Raw genomic sequence first — 18,247 nt, forward strand, 5'->3', positions numbered from 1 at the left:
TTAAAGCTAGATTTAGGAAAGGCAGACGAACAAGAGATCAAATTGCCGACATCCACTGGATCATTTAAAAAGCAAGAGAGTTCCAGGAAAACATCTATTTCTGCTTTATTGACTATTCAAACCCTTTGACTATGTGGATCACAACAAACTGTGGAAAGTTCTTAAAGAGATGGGAATACCAGACCACCTTACCTGCCTCCTGAGAAATCTGTATGCAGGTTAAGAAGCAGCAGTGAGCATCAGACATGGAACAACAGACTGGTTCCAAATTGGGAAAGGAGTACATCAAGGCTGTATATTGTCACCCTGCTTATTTAACTTATATGCAGAGTGAATCATGGGAAATGCTGGGCTGGATGAAACACAAGCTGGAATCAAGATTGCCAGGAGAAATATCAATAACCTCAGATGTGCAAATGACACAATCCTTATGGCAGAAAGCAAAGAAGAACTTAAAAGCCTCTTGATGAAAGTAAAAGAGGAGAGTGAAAAAGTTGACTTAAAATTCAACATTCAAAAAACTAAGATCATGGTATCAGGTTCCATCACTTCATGGCAAATACAGGGATACAATGGAAACAGTGACAGACTTTATTTTGGGGGGCTCCAAAATCACTGCAAATGGTGACTGCAGCCATGAAATGAAAAGACAGAAGAAAAACTTGCTTGCTTGGAAGATAAGCTATGACACACCTAGACAGCATATTAAAAAACAGAGACATTACTTGGCTGAGAAAGGTCTGTCTAGTCAAAGCTATGATTTTTCCAGTAGTCATGTATGGAGGTGAGAGTTGGACTGTAAAGAAAGCTGAGCACTGAAGAATTGATGCTTTTGAACTGTGGTATTGGAGAAGACTCTTGAGAGTCCCTTGGACTGCAAGGAGATCAAACCAGTTAATCTTAAAGCAAATCTGTTCTGAGCATTCATTGAAAGGACTGATGGTGAAGCTGAAATGCCAATACTTTGGCCACCTGATGTGAAGAACTGACTCATTGGAAAAGACCCTGATGCTGGGCAAGATTGAAGGCAGGAGGAGAAGGGGACAACATAGGGTAAGATGGTTGGATGGCATCACCAACTTGATGGACATGCGTTTGAGCAAGCCTTGGGAGTTGGTGATGGACAGGGAAGCCTGGTGTACTGCAATCCATGGGGTCACAAAGAGTCGGAGAGGACTGAGCAACCAAACTAAACTGAGCTGAGTGTGGCCCTCTGGATCACTTCACTCTTGCCCAGTTTCTTCTTCCTCACTCCATACCTTCTTTTTCTTCCTGTCTGCTTTTTTTTTTTTTTAATCAGCAGCTAACATTTATTGACTGCTTGCTGTTATAATCTGTTACAATATCACTGTTGTAGTCACTTTATACCTACTAACCCATTCAATCCTCATAACCCGATGAGACTACACTGTTATTATTCCCTCTTTACAGTAGTTAAAACTGGCCCGGACAATTGAAGAACTTGTGTGAGGCCACTCAGCTTCAGAACTTTCATTGGCCTGTATCTCCTTACTGCTTTTAAGTTTTTGATCATTTTAATATTAATTTTTAGAGAAGACTTTGAAAAAACAATTTCCTCAGTTCTCAATGTAGTGATATTTTCCTGGAGGTGGGAAGGGAATGCATAATAGTCTCCCCGAATTTAGAATTTCAAGGCTCACCTGATATTAGGTGGAATGCTCAGATTCAGGAGATTTTTGCATGCTTTTTAAGGCCCCTCGTGAATGTGAACGTGAACGTGAAGTCGCTCAGTCATGTCCGACTCTTTGTGATTCCATGGACTGTAGCTTACCAGGTTCCTCTGTCCATGGGATTTTCCAGGCAATAGTACTGGAGTGGATTGCCATTTCCTTCTCCAAAGGATCTTCCCAACCCAGGGATCGAACCCAGGTCTCCCACATCGTAGACAGACGCTTTACCGTCTGAGCCCATTAAAAGACAAGATCATGATTTACAAGGCTAAGGCAATGGATGGAATGTTCCGTGAATGGATTCTGTGGCTTTTTTGGAGTGAGACATTTTTATTCATTTCCAAGCGACTTAGCAGCAGCAGCAGCAAGCCAAAACCAGATGTGTGTGTGTGTGTTTATCAATGGTTAAAGTTCAGGAGTTGGGGAATGGGGGAGGGAGAAGAGCGATCATCAGACTTCACCCTCAGATCTTTTTCAGAATGAGACAAAGGTATAACACTGAAACAAACCAATAAAGGAAACCTGCAAGGGTTCCCCTTACCCCACTCCCTGAACTGACCAGGAACAAACACCCTTTTTCCAGGACATCTATCCTTTGTTTCTCCGGGAGTCCAGGAGACAGCCCTCTTCTGGGCTTGTTCACTTGGACTACAGCCTATTGTCAACAGAAAGGCTCTATTTGGAATAAGTCTTCATGTAGGTCAGTCATTGAACTCTTAAACATCAGGTCATGTTGGGAGGGACCCACTGGGGTGAGGAGATACTCTCTCCAACGGAGAACGAGACAAGTACAGAGGGGGCCGACCTTAGCTTCTTTGGTGGCCGAGGGACCTGCACCTACTGCAAAGAAACTGCCTTTCTGAGCTCTGGGTGGGAGGGCGGGACGCACAGAAGTCCAATCTGCGCTCTTCCCCAGGGCTGCCTGCGGCTCTTCTCTGGAAGGCCGCCTTGTGAGCCAAGATCCTCAAGGGTGACAGGGACAAGGGGTGACAGAAGCGACAACGTGCCCTTTAAGAAGGTTGTGAATAAGAAGAGAGGAATAAAACAGCTCTACTATGGTGGTAGTGGAGTGGGAGCTCCGAGTCAGCGCAAACTTCAGAAATGCAAGGCAGGAAGCACTGGGCGGGCAGTGGGGGACAGGTCGGTGCTCCCGGGTTAGTGGGGAATGCATCTGTGTCTGGGCACGTACGCGAAGGTGCTCACGTCCACCACAGAGAACACACCCCGCAGCAGTCAAGGTCCTTAGCCCTGAGTCAACAGTCATGGCCCGACTGATCTGAGGGACTTCAGAAGCGGGTGAACCCCACCGCTGCTTAGGGGGTGTCTGTAACGAGTGCCATGCGGGCACGCCCTCTCTTTCGGGGAGCTCCCCTCTCTGCCCACTTCCGTTCTTAGGAGCACAGACACTGGCCGGTGGCCACGTGCCAAGTGAGGCCGAGCCGCGAGGGAGGGGCGGGGGCCAGGGAGGCGGCGGAAGGTCCCGCCCGGCCCCTCCTTTAGACTCTGGACGTGCGAGGACTGGGGCCGCCGGCCTCCGCCTCCCCTTTATAAGAAACCCCGGGCGCTGGCGGGCAGGGCGGCCCGGGAGGCGGGGACCGGGGCACCGCGGAGTCCAGGACGTCGCGCCCCACCTGCGGCGGCGGCGGCGGCGGCGCGGGGCGTCCGGCCGGGCCGGGATGGGCCGCTACTCCGGCAAGACGTGCCGCCTGCTCTTCATGCTCGTGCTCACCGTCGCCTTCTTCGTGGCGGAGCTGGTGTCGGGCTACCTGGGCAATTCCATCGCGCTTCTGTCCGACTCCTTCAACATGCTCTCGGACCTGATCTCGCTGTGCGTGGGGCTGAGCGCTGGCTACATCGCCCGGCGCCCCCGCGGGGGGCTGGGCGCCACCTACGGCTACGCCCGCGCCGAGGTGGTGGGCGCGCTCAGCAACGCCGTCTTCCTCACCGCGCTTTGCTTCACCATCTTCGTGGAGGCCGTGCTGCGCTTGGCCCGGCCCGAGCGCATTGATGACCCCGAGCTGGTGCTCATCGTGGGCGCCCTGGGGCTGGCGGTCAACGTGGTGGGGCTGCTCATCTTCCAGGACTGCGCCGCCTGGTTCGCCTGCTGCGGCCGCCGCCGCCGACAGCAGCAGCATCCGCAGCCCGCGGCCGGAGTCGGCACCCGCGGCGCTTTCGGGGATCCCCAAGGCGCCGAGTGTGGCTGGCACGCCGGCGCCCTGCCCGCCCCCGGCCGCGACTCGGCCGTGACCCTCCGCGCGGCCTCGGTGGACAGGAAGGATGAGAAGGGGGCCACCGTGTTCTCAAACGTAGCAGGTGCCTTTCGGTTGCATCCTCTGGCCCGCGTTGCCCTTCCCTCCTCCCGCGCGGTCCCTTCCTCCTCGCCCTCTTTTATACCGGCCTGCTTTAAAAGTGATCGATTTCCACTGCAGGCCGGCTTTAGGTCTCTGCCGCTGACTGAACATATTCCGACAATTTCTCTTTTTCCTCCTGGATCCTTGGGCCCCTCTTTCCCCCTCCCTCTTGCATAGGAGTCTCCTTATATAGGAGTATTGATTTCCTTGGAGATCAGCTATTATTATTGGGCAACAGATAGCACCCCTCCCCCTCCATTGTACGCTATCTGCGCCTTGTTTGCCCTCCTCCCCCTTTGCGCATCTTTCAGTCCCCTTGCGAGTTAAAGGTTTGGGGGGGATGAGGGTGGGTTCCCATGTCTCTTTTTTTTTAAATCTTTAACTCGCATGGGAGTGTGAATGAAGTCCAGCGGCCAGTCACAAGGCTAATTTCAAGGCCAAAATTGCTCCCCTGGGCTGCGTGTTTGGAGAGGCGGGAATCTGGGAAGTAGTAGGATTTGAAAATAACAAAACTGTGTTTTGAGTCCATTGGTTCTTTTTGCTTGTAGAACTTATACACAACACGAGGTTTCTTCTTTGAATGCAGGTGATTCCCTGAACACCCAGAATGAGCCAGAAGAGACGATGAAAAAGGAGAAAAAGTCCGAAGCCCTGAATATCAGAGGTAGGGTTGACTTCGGCTTAAGTTGAAATCCTTTTAAGTGTTACATATGGACTGTGCTGAACTCTTCATTTCTGTTTGCCTTTTCATAGGTGTGTTAGAAAGTTGGCCGGTTACATGTAGAGACTATGACCTTAGTCTCTTGCCTAATGGTGGCATCGATTCTCGATTCTCAGGAGACAGAGTTGCTAATGATTTATCCTTGCTGTACTTAGGCTCATGCTCATGCTGCCTGCTCCAGGGCCTCCCAGATCTCTGGCTTGCTACTGCTCCATTTTGCCCATCCATGGATATTGTGAACATAAAGCGCAGACTGTGTGAATTGAGTATCATTTTGATAAAGGTTGGAAGAGAGTGGGTGGGATCTATCCAAGGTCATGCCCCAAGTGAACTTGCTCAATGACCCTCATTGCTTCACTTATTTTGGCCAGAAATATGCTCCTGTGATGGGTCTGTCTGTTGGTTCACTTGAATCTCCACCTCCATGTCCAAAGTGGGGGTTCGGGAAGAGAGAAGGAAGGCACATCACTAGCATCTCTCCTACCATGAGCTCAAGGTCACAGACCCAGGGTAAAGGTCAGCACTGAGATTTCAAAAGTTTTCTCACCGGACACTAACATGGTATACTACATCTCCGCTCTCCAACTTCTCGAGCACAGGTTTTTCTTCAGAGAGATTCAAAAAGGGTCAATCCCCAAACTGATGGAGAATTTCAACAAAGAGTGAAAGCAAAAGTGTTAGTCGATCAGTTGTGTTGACTCTTGGCAACTCCATGGATTATAGCCCACCAGGCTCCTCTGTCCATAGGATTCTCCAGGCAAGAACACTGGAGTGGGTTGCCATTCCCTTCTCCAGGAGATCTTCCCAACCCAGGGATCAAACCCGAGTCTCCTGCATTGCAGGTGGTTTCCTTATAGTGAGTTACCAGGAAAGCCAGAACAAAGATTATGCAGCCCTTTATCTTTAGTTGGTTTGAGGAAGCTGGAAGTGGGGCTTAGAGGTAAGTATTACAAAGAAAAACAAGTAATACAGAAGATAAATTCAGTTCTGAGACTTTCACATCTGTTTTATAAAGTGATATCCAGAATGAATCCAGAGAGAAAAGCAGAAAAGAACAACAGCAACACATGAGCTCCTAAACATTTCTAAATGAATTAGTTTTTTAAAAAGTTAACTGCAATAGGGGAATTTCTAAAAAGTGTGGTGGTGACTCTTTTTGGAAAGAGAATCTATAATGAAAACTCATAATCCTTTAATTTATCCTTTTTTTTAAAGGTTTGGTTTATATATATATATATATATACATATAATTTAGTGAATTTTAAAAATGGAGTTCACCATCATAGTGCTTTACCTTTTCAAAGCACATTCTGTTTTTATTCTTTTTAAATTGAGATATAGTTGGCATATAACATTAGTTTCAGGTATATAATATAATGATTTGATCTTTGTATAATATGTGAAGTGATCACCACAGTATAAATATTAACAGATTAATAGCAGTGCATGGTTAATGTCCATAGTCATACACAGTAAGTTTTAATTTTCTCTTGATGAGAAATTTTAAGATATACTCTGTTAGCAACTTTCAAATATGGGATGCAGTATTATGAATTACAATCACCATGACGTACATTGCATCTCTAGGACTTATTTATCTTATAATAAGCTTGTACCTTTTGACTCCATCTACCCATTTTGCGCCCCCTGCTCCCTGCCACCACCTCTGTCAACCACCAATCTGTTCTCTGTATCTGTGAGCTTGTTTTTTAACTTTTTTAAGATGCCACATATGTGAGCTTGTTGGTTATTCATCCTCATCTTATTTTTCTGAGAAAGAGAACAGGTAGGTGGAAAGTAGCAAAGAATGAAGAGTAGGTCCCAGTAGATATTGTGACCTTGTTTGGGAAACACATGTAAGGCAAAATTGGATGATCCTGCTAATTTTCACTCTACAGCTGTTGGAACTCATGGGTAGAAAAACATCAGTGGTGAAGTGCCTTGCCATACCTAGCTGACCCCTATGGTCCACAGGGGCTGACAAAATGCACCGGTAGCTCCCATAGAGATAAAGAATTCAGAGGCAAAAAGATTGGGATTGGGCTCAAGCTGCCTGGGTTTGGGTCTGGGCTCTGCCGCTTAAGAACCAGATGACTTCAGGCAACTTTTGAACCTGTCTCAGCCTCCCAATCCCTCATCTTTAAAATGAGGATAGCAGTAGTACCCATTTCATGGGGTTGTTGTAAGGGCTCAGACATCTGGGAGGTCTGAGCCATCTGGGAGCTAACATTTTTATGGAGGGCACACTTGCTACCAGGCACCATTCATGAATGGGTCACTTAGCATTCAGAACAACCTGAAGAGCAGGATTCTATTGTGCTTCAGGTGGTGAGTGGAATTGCTGGGCTCCAACCTAAGCTGCTTCAGGGACAGGTGAGCTCAGTGCCTGGCTGTGGTTAACAGGAGCCTGTTTGTATTTCAGGCCAAGGGACAAGCTGGTCTTACCTTGAATCCCGTGTCCTCATTCAGGGAAAGACCACAGCATGTTACAGCTGGAAAGGCCTTGGGGAACTTGGACTCCAGGGCCGTCACTTTACAGATGGGCAAAAGGGACCAGAGATTCTGGTGACCTCCCAAGTCACCCCAGCTGACAGTGGAGGCAGGGCTGGGATCCTGGGCTTCCGCTTCTGGCTCTTCCTGTCATCTCGCACTGCCTCTGGAATCCACCAGGGTGGCTGGCTTCTCCAGTGTCCACAGTCCACTGAACGATTACATTTCTGACATTTTAGTCACTGCTTTAGAAAGCAAGACTGTCCTTCCCAGACACTCAAGGGAACAAACAGCTGATGGGAAGTCTTGTGAACAAAAACCATTTCTTTTTTTTTAACTTAAAAATTTTACTCAAGTATGATATACATACTCAGAAATACACATATCATAAATATGCAATCAGTGGATTTTAGTGAACTGAACACTTCCAGGTACAACACCCAGATCAAGAAACAGAAGATACCGTCACCCCCGCCCCGCCGCCCCGCATGCTCCTGTCTAGTCACTAGTCATCCTCCCAGGTCACCACTATTCTGACTTGTAACAGCATGGTTCATTGTACTTGCATTTGTACTTTATATGGATGGAATCTTACAGTCGGTACAATTTTTGCCCAGCTTCTTCTACTCAGCATTACATTGAGGAGATTCATCCATATTGTTGAATGTTGTCCTAGATGGTTCGTTTTCATTACAATGTTCCGTTGGGTGAGCATTCCACCCTGTAGTTATCCATTCTTGGTTAATGGATATTTAGGTAACTTTCTGGTTTTGATTTCTAAGAACACTATGGCAAAAGCCATTTCTTGATTTTCTTATTTCAATGGAATAAAAAGTGCCTTCTAAAAATCATACCCCATCTTCTGCTGCAAAGCACAGCAAAAGCACATTTCTTTAAACGTCTCATCAGAGAAACAAGTGCCCTTTGTTGTGGTTGATTTTATTTATTAGGCTCAAACATGATCCATTAAGAAAAACTGCAACAGGATATCAGAAAGACAATTAACCGTTTTTATTTCAGTATAAATATAAATGGATGAATAACAATCTTGACCTCTTTTGAAAAGAAATCTCCTGGGATGAAGTATTTCTTTTATTTTCTTTTAAATTGGAGTATAATTGCTTTACAATGTTGTGTTGACTTCTGCTGTACAACGTGAAACAGCTGTTATGTATGCATATATCCCTTCCCTCTTGAGGAGGTGTTTCTTTTTAATTCTTGTGGGTTTTTTTTTTTTCCCCATTAAGAAAGATCTCCCATCTGTCCTCAGCCACTTGCTAATGCCCAGTGCTAAGGTACTATGTTTCCAGTTATTCAATAAATTCAGTACCAGTGATACATGCTGGGACACACATTAACTTATATCAAGTTTCCAGGCTATATGCCAGTGTTTTGGTTTTGTTTTTCTCTAAAGACAGCAAGTGAGGGCTAAGGGTCCTGGTTTTGCAAAGCTATCTGTGAGCACCGTGACTAATCAGGTGACTGGGTCGTCTACCAGGTGGCAATCTTTTCCTCTCAGACAGTACTTGCTGCCAGATCTATCTTTCTGAATCCCAGATGAGGTCTCAGCAGAATCTGCTCTGAAACCTTTATTGCATCCAGAATGAGGCCCTAACACTGCAGACATTCAAGGCACTGCTGTTCTAGTGCCAATGTTCCTTTCTAGACGTTTCTGTCCTTCTGTTCACTCATTTACTGCCTCACCCTTACCCTTTAGCAGTCTCCCCTACTTCCCCACTGTTCCCGACTGGGGTTCTTGGCCTCCTTAATCAATAAAAATTGATTAGAGGCCAGACAAGAAAGTCAAGGGTCTCAGCAAACTGCAGGCACTCCGATAATCTACTGTTGTTTAGCTGCTCAGTCATGTCTGACTCTTGCAACCCCACAGCTATAGTCTGCCAGGCCCCTCTGTCCATGGAATTTTCCAGGCAACAGTACTGGAGTGGGTTGCTATTTTCTCCTCCAGGGGATCTTCTGGACCCAGGAATCGAACCCACCTCTCCTGCATTTTGGGGGTTGGGGGTGAGTGGGAACAAGTAACAGTTCAGCTGTTTCCCTATATGGGGTGAAGGTAGGGGCCAGGCCAGGGATTAGGTTGGAGATTTGGCTTACTTAGGTGGTTTGCCCACCCCTTTGGTAGTGATGTGTGCGTGGAGGGCATCCTCAGTCCCCTGCTTTTGCTCCAGGCTCTTCAGAAGTGGAACGTGGGCTTTTTGGTCTTTTTGTATCTTGAATGAGTGACGTCGCTCAGTCGTGTCCGACTCTTTGTGACCCCATGGACTGTAGCCCACCAGGCTCCTCCATCCATGAAATTTTCTAGGCAAGAGTACTGGAGTGGGTTGCCATTTCCTTCTCCAGGGGAATCTTCCCAACCCGGGGATCGAACCCGGGTCTCCTACATTGCAGGCAGACGCTTTACCGTCTGAGCCACCAGGGAATCCTTACTGTTCATAATATGCCCCAGCTGCTCATACACCCAGCTATTTTTAGTCCCTTACAGTTTCTTTGTATTCTGTTGCTGGAGGAGGCCTTTGTCCAGTTGCAAGCACTGCAACAAAGGGTCCCAGGTATCAGGGCCCAGGTCACTTGTAGAGCGGGTGAGGAAAGTGCTTAGGCAGGGAGGTCTGGTTTGAGTTCCGTCTCTGCCTTTCACTAGCTGGGTGACCTTGGGCAAGCAAAGTATCCTCTTTGAGTTTCAGTTTCCTTATCTGTGTAAGGGAGATGATAGCAGTGTGGACATCGCTGTGTTACTGTGAGAAACACATGCTGGTCGGAACAGCACGGAGGATTCCATTAATGAATTGCCTCCCCATCAGTTCAGTGTGCTTACTTCTCAGTGGGTTTCTGGATGTTGTTTCACGGCCTCTTCAGAGCTAGCCGCTTTGGGAAGTGAGGCTGATGTTATTACCCTCCCCAGTTCACCAGTGAGAATCTTGCTGCTGTGAAAGGTTGATGTTCACAAGGTCCGTGAGTCATAGAGAGAGACCATCAGGTCTGTCTCTCACGTTGCCTCCCAAGTCTTCGTCTGCAGCCTTGTTCCAGTTCTGTGCTTGGAACACATTCCGGCTGAGTTTCCCTGCCTGGGACATCATTGCCTTTTGAAGTCTGCCTCCTCTTTGGAGGCTTGCCCGTCTCTTGAGAAGCCTTTCCTGAGATTTCCCATCACAGGGAATAGTCTTCCCTCTAGAAGTTACTGACCTACTTATCTCAGAATCCTGCCAGTGGACTATGCTCCCCAGAAGATAAAGACCATTTCTGCATGGGAGGCCAGAAAACACAACGCAGTGACCAGTCTCAGGAATTTAGTGACGTGATGCTGTAAGCATTTTTTCAAACAGAAGGTCATGATAGTTTGGGTAATAAAATCAATTTAGTAGAGTATGATCATCATTTAGAAAATGAACTAGAATTGAATGAAATAGAAAAATAGAAATGAATCCTGTGTAAGGACAGGTTTTTGTTTTTTTTTCCAGAAATATTTGTTTCACTGTACATTTATGCCTGGGCTAGGATGCAAAATAGGGTTCTTACTGTGGATTATGTGAAAAATAAGTTTGAACTTTTTTTTCTTAGGAGCTAGTAGTGGGACTTCTCAGAAGAACCTGAAACTTGAATTTGGGACTTAAATGGGGCAGGATATGTAATGGTTCTCTAGTCAGACTATGCAGATTTATATCCCCATTCAAACACGTTTTAGCTGTGTGATCTTGGATAAGTCACTTAGGTACTCTGTGCTGCAGTTTCCTCATTTGTAAAGCGGAGAGACTAACCACTTCAGAGAGTCCTCAAAAGCACTTAATGTATAAATTTCAATACATGCAACATACAACAATGTCTGGTGCATATATCTGGGCTGTCATTACAGTTATTCTTACTAAGAGGCAGAAGTTACTTTGTATTGTGGGAGTTCTGACTAATCAACCAGAAAATACTTTTTAAGTGTCTAGATGGTATACCTCCAGTGCTAAAACATAAACAAAGGAAATTTAGGGTATAACCCTCACGCTTATGTTACTGATAGTCTAAATGAAGAGTGGAAAAGAGAATGACAGTCTCAGGCAGTGAAAATGATGTTGAGTGCATAAAGGCAATAATTGGTCTTCATATTTTTATGGTAGTGTTTTGTATTGCCCTGGGGAAGGTTAAAGCTTTGATCTTCAGTTTCTTCTCGAGACCAACTCTTGGGAACACTTTGAGTTTTTCTTGGTGGCTGAGGACAAGGACTGGGAAGTAAGACACTCCTGGGGGAGTGGGGTGGACAGAGTGGGCACAGAATTTAAAAATCGGACTGTTTAATGTATTTATTGAATCAGGATCCTATTGCCATTAGTAAACACTCAGCCTGAAGGAGATCTGGGGATTCCTTTTTATTCTTGTGCTTCTTTGGTGGTGGGAAGTTGCCACAATTTACATTTGGTATGTTTTCAAAATGCCATTTGACACCATGATGCTACCCAGAAGCTGCCAAGAGGAAGTTAGCCTCTTCTAAGTGGAACGATTCAGTCGCAGCCATGAGTGAGTTTGTTAGTATTTTAGATCATTATTAATTCTATTGAGTGAATCTGGGATACCTGGAGAGACAGAGCAGATCTTAGTTCGTATGCTTTCTTCTAGAGAAGTGCTTTGAAAATTTTTATCATCATTTGAATCACCTGGGGATCTTATTAAAATGCAGAATTGGACTCAAAAGATTGGAAGTGGGGCCTGAGATTCTGTATGTCTCACGAGCTTCTAGGTGATGCTGAAGCTGCCAACCATACTTTGAAGAGAGAGATTCTGATGTACAGAAAGTTAAAAAAAAAAGTTATGTTTATACTGTATAATCCTTCTGACAAATCTTCACCTAATTCATTAAATCCCAGTTTAGTCTGGTCTTCCCTGGTGGCTCAGACAGTAGAGAATCCACCTGCAATGTGGGAGACCTTGGCTTGATCCCTGGGTTGGGAAGATCCTCTGGAGGAGAGTATGGCAACCTGCTCTGGTATTCTTGCCTGGAGAATCCCCATGGACAGAGGTGCCTGGCAGGCTATAGTCCATCGGATCGCAAAGAGCCAGATAGGACTAAACGACTAAGCACAGTTTATTTAGTCTATGTCCAACAAATGATTGGACATTTAGATCTTCTTTGCTGGGATGACATGTTTTCTATATCATAATTGAAGCTGTTCAAAGTGGTTCCCTTAAGTAAAGGCAACCCCAATTTTTGTTATTATCTGTAGAATTTAAGTGTTATTTTATTGAGACAAAGAGTTCTTTAGTGGGGACATTCTGGAGGATCTCTTAAACCAAATGCAGTTTAAGTGACCACAGGCTAAGTGAAAAGTAGGCAAAGGCATTTAGAGAAGGGAATGTGGCACTTTAAACTAGCCCAGTCCGTCTTCTCACAGGTGTTTGCAGCTCAGAATCTTCCTAGGCTATTCCGGGTTCTCTGGGTCATGGAATGGTGGTCTGGGGTTTTGTTTTTCTGTGATGCAATGGTCATTGTTTTTGCTTTCTAATCCAGCCTGCTGTTCTAACAGAACAGAAAAAAAGTAGCAACAGGTATTCACAGAGCTGGGAAGCCAAGTCACTGAGTGTCACGCGGCTCCCACACGTGGATCTGGGCTTGATTGGTCTTTCTTTCTTTCCTGCAGGGGTACTTTTGCATGTGATGGGGGATGCCCTGGGGTCAGTGGTGGTGGTGATCACAGCCATCATATTCTATGTGCTTCCCCTGAAACGCGAGGACCCCTGTAACTGGCAGTGCTACATTGATCCCAGCCTGACTGTCATCATGGTCATCATCATTTTATCATCCGCCTTCCCACTCATCAAGGAGACTGCTGCCATTCTGCTGCAGATGGTCCCCAAAGGCGTCAACATGGAAGAGCTGAGTAAGTCATGCCATTCTGATCTCAAACCGCTGCCCACTGAATGTTCTTCAGGCCAAAGCACCGCACTATTTCAGAGCAGTGTGTGATTTATGTATCTTGAAATGCTTTAAATCACCAAGCAATTGAGACATCCTTCTATGTTTTGTAGATGACTACAGCTACTAAGATGACTCGCAGCTCCAAGAACCAGAGGTCCTTTTTAGCCCATCATTCTCTGACTTTACCGCGAGTTTTTGAGAATGTGTTCCTTGGGCAGTCTCTATTAATATTCCTAGGCTATTTATTGACCTTCATGTCAGGGATTTATTCTAACTCAGATAAGGCCACTCTGCTCAGGACTTGATTTTTATTCCCCCTATTCTGAAAATATGAGTCATTCCTTCATATTCTAGATCCTGCTTTCTGGTTAATTGATTTTTTTGTGGACATGCAAGTCACTGTGTGTCTTAAAACACAAGAAAATGGACCATGTTTCAATCCACTCATTCAGTAGTGAAATCTGTTTTTTTGCTTTGCTCAAACAGAAGGTCAAGCTCTCACTTCAGCTTATGTGCATCTGAGAATGTTTTTAGAGACCTTCTAGAATGTCTAAATGTCTAAATCTTATTCTCCAGATGTTGGTGAGAAACTGAATATACAGCTTTAGTTCTAGTGTTTCTTTCTTTTTTTTTTTTTTAATTTTTATTGGCATGTGGTTGATTTACAATGTTGTATTACACTAGTTTTTGGTATATAGCAAAGTGACTCAGTTTATATATATATATATATATACTTTTTTTTTTTAAGATTCTTTTCCCACGTTGGCCATTACAGAGTATTGAGCAGAGTTCCCTGTGCTATACAGCAGGTTATTATTACTTATCTATTTTATACATAGCAGGGAAGTACTTTAATCTTTTTAAATTAGAAAAATCTTTTTTACTTTAATTTTTTTCTTTTTCTTTTTCATTTTTTATTTTACTTTTCAATTCTGTATTGGTTTTGCCATACATTGACATGGATCCACCACGGGTGTACATGCGTTCCCAAACATGAACCCCCCTCCCACCCCCCCTCCCCACAACATCTCTCTGGGTCATTCCCATGTACCAGCCCCAAGCATGCTGTATCCTGCATCGGACATAGACTGGCAATTCGATTCTTACCTGATATTATACATGTTTCAATGCCATTCTCCCAAATCATCTCACCCTCTCCCTCTCCCTCTGAGTCCAAAAAAATATGGAACGCTTCACGAATTTGCGTGTCATCCTTGTGCAGGGGCCATGCTAATCTTCTCTGTATCGTTCTAGTTTTAGTATATGTGCTGCTGAAGCGAGCACTCTAGTGTTTCTAAATGGAAAGAATGTTTTTTATAGGAAAACACTTTTTTTTTTCATGAATCTTTGCTATTTTTCTATCATTACTTCATCGGTGAGACAGTGAATATGAACTAAAGCCCAGGCCCACTATGTGGCTGAAAATTGGAAGACCTTATTTCATGACAACTAGCTGAAATTAGATTTGATGGGTCTTAATACACTGTGTTGCCATGGCTAGGCTTTCCCTCCAGAGGCATGCTTTACAGGGTGACTGTTCTGCATGCCTAATCTTTGTGCAGTGTTGCAGTCTAGGGAGGACTGAGGTGAAGCAGGCTTTTTCCAGGGGCTTGTTTCCTCATGGAGAAAGCAAAATAAACACATATTGGGTTGACCAAAAAGTTCTTCAGGGTTCTTCCATAACATCTTGGAAAAACTTGAACGAACTTTTGGCCAACTCAATGGCAATTTGTGATATATATTCTTTTATTGCCTTTTAACAGAGTTATATATATATCTATATTTATATATCCCTGGAGAAGGGAAAGGCTACCCACTCCAGTATTCTGGCCTGTAGAATTCCATGCACTGTGTAGTCTATGGGGTCGCAAAGAGTTGGACATGACTGAGTGACTTTCACACACATGCACATATATATATATATATATATATATAAAGCAGATATTAATATTAAAATTAGACTGTAATAACAATAGCAACACTTGAATGGCACTGATTACGTGCTAGGTAATATTGTCCAGATGCTTTGCTTATATTAACTCATTTTAATCTTAAAATAATCCTATGAGGTACTGTGATTATCTTAATTTCCAGGTAAGGAAACTGAGGCACAGAGGGACTGAGTAAGGCCATGCAGGTCCTGCAGGTAATAAATGACTAAACTTGAATTCAGACTAGCTGGCTATAGGTTGCTTGGATTCACTGTTCAATACCATGTTTCTAAATGCTAGCAAGTATCAACAATATAGAAGGGCCTAAATAAGGAGATAGAAATCTCTCATAATCCTACCACCCAGAAATTAACACTCAATATTTTTGTGTCAGTCATTCACTGAAACAAAACTTTATCTGCCTGAAAATTTTTGTATGTGTATATACACCGTTTCATTAAAAAAAGGGGAAAAGATCATGCCACATATACAGTCCAGCTATTGGCTTTTTCATTTAAAAATACCTTATATACCTTTCCTCATAGCCTTAAATATGCAGTTTGCTTTTTCACAGCTATGTCACCCTCTGTCACATAATTGACTAACTATTTCCTTGCCGTTTCCATTTTTTTTTCATTAACACAAAAAGTATTGCCCAAACCATTATCATATGTAAATATTTGGTTGTTTCCTTTCAGGTAAATTCCTAGTATGAGAATTGCTGCTAAAAGTTTTTGATCTATATTGCCAAACCCCCTTTAAAAAAGACATCCTATTTTATATTCCCATGCCAGTCCATCAGAGCACTTAATGCCTTGTACACTCAACCACCTGGGCATTTTGGCAGGGTTGTTGTGAATCTTATTTTCTTCAGTTGCCTTTTATGGGCTTACCCTGTATGTTAGAGGAACTCAGAGAGGAAGAAGATTATGGGAAAATGTGCTCATATAGGTACAGCTGTTTTCCTTTCTTTATTCTTAATAAGGACATCATTCTGGTGAGAAGACGTAAAGGGACCCTACCTGTCCCACGGTGGATCCATGTTCCAATTACAGCCCTCACCTTGGCTATTGTTTTCTCTTCCTTATTCTAGTGAGTAAGCTCTCTGCTGTGCCCGGAATTAGCAGTGTCCATGAAGTCCACATCTGGGAGCTTATAAGTGGGAAGATCATTGCCACTCTGCACATCAAGTATCAGCAGGATGGGGGAGATCAGGATGCCAACAGGAAAATTCGAGAAATCTTCCACAATGCCGGAATTCACAGTGTGACCATCCAGTTTGAGAAGGCAGACCTGAAGGAGCCCCTGGAGCAGAAGGACTTGCTGTTGCTCTGCAGCTCCCCTTGCATCGCCAAGAGCTGTGCCAAGCAGCTGTGCTGTCCCCCTGGGGCCCTGCCACTGGCCCATGTCAATGGCTGTGCGGAGCACAATGGCTGTCCCCCTCTGGACATGTCCCAGAGTGATGGCCTCAGTAGACGACAGACCACCGAAGTGGCTATTGAAGTATCTTTGGAAGGTTGTCTGAGTGACCACGGACAAGCTCTTGGAAAGCCTCAGGAGGACTCACGTTATGTCAACAGCACACATTTTTAATCTGGTGCCCACATCAGTAAGACTATATAGACGAGGCACTTTGGGACCACTTGCTTGGCTTGTGGGAAGAACTCTGTGGGCTGTAGGCACTGACCAGACTCAAAGTGAGCACGCTCTGTGTTCCGTAAGTGGCTGGTGGTTTGGGATAATAGTTGAACTGGTCTGTTAATTGTTATGTGACTGAGAACTTCTTTACATTATCCGGGGTGTTTCATGCTGCTCTTCAACAGTTTTGTTTAAACATTTATTTTCTGAAGCAAAGGAGCTAGTGCACACATCAGGGACATTGAAAGCTGGGACTCAATGATTGTGGATGCAGGATTCAAAGTAGCTTTCTGTTTTAAATTGACTAGAACTTCTAGCTGACTCTCAGGTGAGCTCATAGCCAAGTACGTCAAAAAAACTCAAGAACCATAACAGCTATATTGTTTTCCATTCCACTGGGTGACCATAAAAGAGAAAAGTTAGGTAATCCTATCATGGCAGAAGTTTTTTTTTTTTTCTTTGACTCATTTTTTAATGAATGTAAGATGAATACCTGGTAAGGTAGAAAATATTCTCAGAACATTAGAGGATGTTGAGTTTACTGAGGATCTGGAAAGGGAGGAAGAAAATGCATTTTGATGATTTCTTCATTTCAGGAAGTGGTGAAAAAAAAGACTTTCTGCTGTGAACTACAACTATTCAGTTCAGTTCAGTTCAGTTCACTCTCTCAGTTGTGTCCGACTCTTTGCAACCCTATGGACTGCAGCATGCTAGGCCTCCCTGTCCATCACCAACTCCCGGAGCCTGCTCAAACTCAAGTCCATTGAGTCGGTGATGCCATCCAACCATCTCATCCTCTGTCGTCCCCTATTCTTCCTGCCTTCAATCTTAACATCAGGGTCTTTTCCAATGAGTCAGTTCTTCACATCAGGTGGCCAAAGTATTGGAGCTTGAGCTTCACATCAGTCCTTCCAAAGAATATTCAGGACTGATTTCTTTTTAGGATTGACTGGTTTGATCTCCTTGCAGTCCAAGGGATTCTCAAGAGTCTTCTCCAACACCACAGTTCAAAAGCATCAGTTCTTCAGCACTCAGCTTTCTTCATGGTCCAACTCTCACATCCATATATGACTACTGGAAAAACCATGGCTTTGACTAGACAGACCTTTGTCAGCAAAGTAATGTCTCTGTCTTTTAATATGCTGTCTAGGTGTGTCATAGCTTTTCTTCCAAGGATCAAGTGTCTTTTAATTTCATCTACCATCTGCAGTGATTTTGGAGCCCAAGAAAGTAAACTACAACTATAGGTTGCTTCAAATGTTTAAGTATATAAGATGCTTGTGTTTTTCACTTGGAAGTATGGGAATATCTCTACTTCTTTAAGTATGACACAGTACTTGAATAGTGTCTTTTAGAGTCAGTCCAGCTGGGACTGATATCATTTATTGCTTGTTAATGATTTGCTTATTTACCCAAATTTCCTTTGTGTTTTCTTTTATCTGATCACATTGATCTATGTAGCATTTACCAGGAGAAAATGAGCTTTCTCAGGGTAGAAGAATATATGACATTGA

The 18,247-nt window shown here is 44.3% G+C and overlaps 1 protein-coding gene and 2 non-coding genes across 4 annotated transcripts in view; 1 reads left to right on the forward strand and 2 right to left on the reverse strand.

Annotated features, from left to right (window-relative positions):
* SLC30A10 (solute carrier family 30 member 10) overlaps nt 1-17,405 on the forward strand; it is a 35,995-nt gene extending 18,590 nt beyond the window's left edge. Inside the window, exons 1-4 of one of the 2 annotated variants that reach the window (XM_040263260.1) lie at nt 3,368-4,004; nt 4,629-4,706; nt 12,887-13,126; nt 16,189-17,405. In XM_040263260.1, coding sequence (XP_040119194.1) covers nt 3,368-4,004; nt 4,629-4,706; nt 12,887-13,126; nt 16,189-16,688 — 1,455 coding nt within the window. In that variant the 3' untranslated portion in view covers nt 16,689-17,405. Of the gene's footprint in view, nt 1-3,367; nt 4,005-4,628; nt 4,707-12,886; nt 13,127-16,188 lie in introns of those variants that run through there. The other variant, XM_040263262.1, reaches the window with a different exon arrangement.
* On the reverse strand, nt 9,619-9,690 carry TRNAC-GCA. The gene has a single exon. It is a non-coding gene; the product is annotated as a tRNA-Cys (tRNA).
* On the reverse strand, nt 14,342-14,448 carry LOC120880702. The gene has a single exon (XR_005725104.1). It is a non-coding gene; the product is annotated as a U6 spliceosomal RNA (small nuclear RNA).
* Nucleotides 17,406-18,247: the final 842 nt, after the last annotated feature.

Source organism: Oryx dammah, unplaced genomic scaffold (genome assembly GCF_014754425.2).
Source record: "Oryx dammah isolate SB20612 unplaced genomic scaffold, SCBI_Odam_1.1 HiC_scaffold_21, whole genome shotgun sequence".
Lineage (NCBI taxonomy): Eukaryota > Metazoa > Chordata > Mammalia > Artiodactyla > Bovidae > Oryx > Oryx dammah.